Source organism: Chanos chanos, chromosome 3, assembly GCF_902362185.1.
Source record: "Chanos chanos chromosome 3, fChaCha1.1, whole genome shotgun sequence".
Lineage (NCBI taxonomy): Eukaryota > Metazoa > Chordata > Actinopteri > Gonorynchiformes > Chanidae > Chanos > Chanos chanos.
In genome coordinates, this window is record NC_044497.1 from 44,092,776 (window position 1) to 44,097,775 (window position 5,000).

The 5,000-nt window shown below is 42.2% G+C and overlaps 1 protein-coding gene across 1 annotated transcript in view; it reads left to right on the forward strand.

The window, feature by feature from the left end:
- The window catches only part of ntng2b (netrin g2b), a 40,908-nt gene that overhangs the window by 7,458 nt on the left and 28,450 nt on the right, over nucleotides 1–5,000 (forward strand). The window contains exon 2 of the mRNA XM_030767923.1: nucleotides 89–732. Coding sequence (XP_030623783.1) covers nucleotides 89–732 — 644 coding nt within the window. The remainder of the gene's footprint in view (nucleotides 1–88; nucleotides 733–5,000) is intronic.

The window sequence follows — 5,000 nt, forward strand, 5'->3', positions numbered from 1 at the left end:
TGAGTATACCAAAATATCAAACTCATTCTCCACTGTTTGGCTCTAAATGGTTCTCTCTCTCTCTCTCTCTCTCTCTCTCTCTCTTTAGGAGAACCCGTACCTGTGTAGTGATGAATGTGATGCATCTAACCCTGACCTGGCCCACCCTCCTCAGCTGATGCAGGATCGGGAACGCAGCGGCCTTATAACGTACTGGCAAACGGTGACCTGGAGCCGCTATCCCGAACCTCTACTCGCTAACATCACGCTTTCGTGGAACAAGAGCCTCGAACTCACGGACGACATCCAGATAACCTTCGAATACGGCCGCCCGACCATCATGGTTCTCGACAAATCGCTTAACTACGGTCGCTCCTGGCAACCGTACCAGTACTACGCCGACGACTGTATGGAAGCATTCAACATGGAACCGAAACGCGTGCGCGACCTGAACGCTGCTAGCGCCACGCGCGTCATATGCACAGAGCAGTATTCTCGCTGGGTAGGCTCAAAAAACGAAAAGACGGTGCGTTTTGAAGTGCGTTCCCGTTTCGCTATCTTCGCTGGACCGAGACTGTTGAATATGGATGCCTTGTACACGCGAATGGAGAGCATGAAAGGACTTCGAGATTTCTTTACCTTCACTAACCTGCGTCTCAGGCTCCTCAGGCCGGCGCTCGGAGGAACTTACGTTCAGAGAGACAATTTGCTCAAATACTTTTATGCCATCTCCAACATTGAGGTGTCCGCCAGGTAAGAGTTGTTACAATTTATTACCATTTAGCATCAGGTCAGAGTTTGTTGAAAATGTGTTGTGAACTTGTCAGTTTGTTTTAGAATTCTTGCAGACCTCTCTATGGAAAACCTCTTGGAGATTTGTTGTGGGTTTCTTGTTGATTTTCATAGCATTTTTTTTAACAATCTTTTGAAAATTTATTGTAGCATATTACACAACTAACTCTTTCATCATGGGTTTCTTTAGACCAGCAAACCAATGTGTAAGTGAATGTGTGTCTGTGAGAGGCTTAGAGCAGAAGAAGAGGTCTCAGTTTAGGAGGTCAGACCCCCCCCGCCCCTCAACCCCCCGTAGTTTGAACCCTGGTCGCAGAAAGTACAGATGTGGTAATGAAAAAGCCACAGCAAGACCCTTTCATATAGATTTCATATGATACCAATACCTCTATAGTTTTGTTCATTTCCCTCTCTCTTTGTAAGAATTGAGTTTTGACTTTTTACCTGTGTAATGACTTTGTTATTGGAGTCGAGGGTGAGCATATGCGAATATAATACCATCGCCTAGCAAGCTTTATTGACTCAGTGGGAGAGTGAGAGATTCTTTATACATCTATATTAGGACATAACTCAGTGGATGTAAGCTTAAATTATTGCATATACATACACGTAAACATGCACACACAAATACTAATACATGATGTTCAGGGATACTATTAAATGCCAGACAACATATCTCCAAACATTTTCAGGCTATGAGGATGCAAATTGTTTTCATAAATGAGATAAAAAATTAGCTTTGCTTGTGCAAAACACACAGACACAGACACACACATTAGTCTATCCTTGAGCCTGTCTTTGTGTTTCATGTCTGACAGACGTGGGTCTGTGACAGTAAGGAATATCCCCTCAACCCAAACACAGCCATAACTACACAGACAAATGCACAAACACACACACACACACACTCACACATGCGCACACACACACTCACACACACGCTTGCACACACTCGCACACATACACAAGTTTATGAGTTTATTTATTTTGGATTATTGCTCATAGAGAAAATGATTTATTGACAAGACACTCTCGCGAGCGTTAATATTTGAATGTAAAATTGCAGTGTAAAGGGGTAAAGGTGCCTTGCGTTAATGTCATGATCAGTAGGTAAAAGTGAGGTGATTTCTTGACGACTTTGTACACACTGGTAAATACAGGAACAGCGTGAATGATCACTACTGTCATAGCACAGAGGTGGTGTGTGTGAAAAGTGAATGAGCACGACTGTCATAGCACAGAGGTGGTGTGTGTGAAAAGTGAATGATCACTACTGTCATAGCACAGAGGTGGTGTGTGTGAAAAGTGAATGAGCACGACTGTCATAGCACAGAGGTGGTGTGTGTGAAAAGTGAATGAGCACGACTGTCATAGCACAGAGGTGGTGTGTGTGAAAAGTGAATGAGCACGACTGTCATAGCACAGAGGTGGTGTGTGTGAAAAGTGAATGAGCACGACTGTCATAGCACAGAGGTGGTGTGTGTGAAAAGTGAATGAGCACGACTGTCATAGCACAGAGGTGGTGTGTGTGAAAAGTGAATGAGCACGACTGTCATAGCACAGAGGTGGTGTGTGTGAAAAGTGGGTGAGGTGGTGGTGACTCAGTGATGTCATGGGTCTAACACAGACACACAGACACAGACACACACCCACTGTAACAAGGTGAGAAACAGCTCAATGTCTCATATCTCTACCTGCTCCTCCTCACACATGCATGTTCATATGCATCTGTTTACATGAGCACTTTCCCCATGTAGTGATCATGTGTTTCCTTTTAGACACACACACACACACACACACACACACACACACACACTGAAACCCAGTCTGTGGATCGATAAGTTATTCCAGGCCGTTGGGGGGTGAGATAGGGTGTGACAGGGCCTGACAGCTGGGGATCGATTAGGGTGTGGGTGCCCGTGTGTGTGTATGTGTGTGTGTGGGTGTGGGTGTGGATGCCTGTTTGTGTGTGTGTGTGTACAGTCAGGGCAATGGAGTCTGTCCTCCCCGGTGTTTTCTGTCACGTGCTGTGGGAATGCCTTGGGATATTCCCAACATTTCTCATATTCTGTAGAAAGTGTTTAATGTCGGTTAAGTCAGGACTCTGAAGGTTTCCATGGTAATGAGCCCCCTTGCTGACTTGAGCTGGGAGGCTGAGTGAGGATGCAGTTACTGTAGGGCTTAAATCAGATACACACACACATACACAAACACACACACACACACACACACACACACACACACACAAACACACACACACATGCACATATAGATACACATGTATGCATAATAGAGTGTTTCTGTATGTGTGTGAGTGTGTCTGTGTACGGGAATAATCTGCGGTCTTTCTGTTCTGTCAGGCTGTCTGTCAGGTCACTGCATAAGAGATCACAGACCCATGTTTACACACACAAATACTTTTGGAGCATGAGGTTTCTCTCTGTGCTTCATGAGTTCTTTGTTGCAGAGTCTGCTACCAACTGAGGGTTAGAGAGGGAGGGGGAGAGATAGAAACACAAATGCTCCATTTTAGTTGAACAAAACAACAATGATTTTTTTTAAAAGTCCCAAAAGGTACAAACTATGAAAGTTTTAGTGCTGTTTTTAACCATTTATGAAATGAGTGAGCTGTGATGCGATTACACAATGAAAAGAAGCAGAATCTTGAGTGGATTGTAGTTAAAGTGTAATGTAGTGTAGAGTGTAAAAGAGTGGAGTAGAAGAGTAACATTTAGTGCATGTAACCCTTCTACCACAAGCTCATTATGTGTACTGTTGTTACACTGCTATTAGAGCCACAAGGTTACAATAATGAACTCAAGTGCACAGAAGAATTATGAAAGAGACATTTCAATGAAGAATCATGTCCAGGGATAAATATGACTGTCTCTCTCTCTGGGATACTCAGTCAAAGGCTAGGGAGTACTGGTAATGACTTTGAAATTCAGTTTGTTTAATATGGACTCCTCTAATAAATAGACTCTTAGCTTTAGCCATACATAATAAACAGAGTCAAACAATGAACATTAAGACATTAACTCCATCCCAAAACCTCACTGAAACGCACACCACTAAATCTAAAAAAATACAGACATTCAATTTGGACATGAATTTCAATAAAACAGAAATCAGAATGATAATACTCAGGTAAATGTAGTCTGTAATAGTGCTTTTATTTTAACTTGAGTGCACTCTCAATTTAGGATTTTACTATGCAACCTGGCAACACACACAGTTTATTGGCGTGCGTACTGAGGCTCAAAAATAAATGAATAAATAAATAAATAAATAAAAATCAGTAGCGCATCCTACTAGACAGGGCAAACGGTCTCCTGGCACTGAGGAAACAGCAGGGGCCATGCTCCTTACTCAGGCATGAACAGCAGTGGTAGCATAGTCAGTAAACTCCTTTTACTTTCTACTGCTCATATCCTTGAGTTTCCCCTGTTAGAAATTCCACAGACTTCTCTCTGGTATGTGAAGCACAGTCAGTCGTTCTTTTGCTTTAAAAGGCCTGAATAAGGACTCCAGTAAAGTATAGTACAGACCCCAAAACACTGTAGAATCTTGTGATCAACAAATACAGCACTAAAAAGTAAAAAACGAACATCTTCAAAGGAGGAACAAATGAACGTCTTTTTACTCAGACACAGACTCTTGTGACTCTGACACCCCACACCCCAGGTCTTCTGCCCGGGATCAAACAAAGTCCGCCAAAATTTCTCAAAGTGTCTGATTCGCTAAAACTTCACGAGCACTCTTATTGGATCGCATCAACTCACATAACCATAACAACATGCAAATCTAGCGAAGAAGACATTTAGAGCGGGTAACAGGAAAAGTGAAGAGGTTCATGCAATGGATTATCACCTAAATAATTCCAAGCTATTCTTTAAGAAAATGAAGACATGAAAAATATTTCAAAATCCATAATCCAAACAGTAACATGCACATGAATATGAAATATACATGAGAATATAAATGAAGCCCACACCCCAAAACGTGTAAAAAACATAACTGCTTACAAAGCAGGCTATTACATATCGTCTAGAGAACAGTAAAGTGTAGTGTACAGTGCAGGGGATAGAGTACTATTTAGAAGTTTACAATAGAGTGTAGCGTAGTGCAGAGATTCCAGTAGGTCACAGTAGAGTTTAGTTTAGAGTAGATTGTTTAGCAGATTAACACAGTGTGTGTTGTAGAGTGCAGTATTCAGTTGAGTGCAGTGT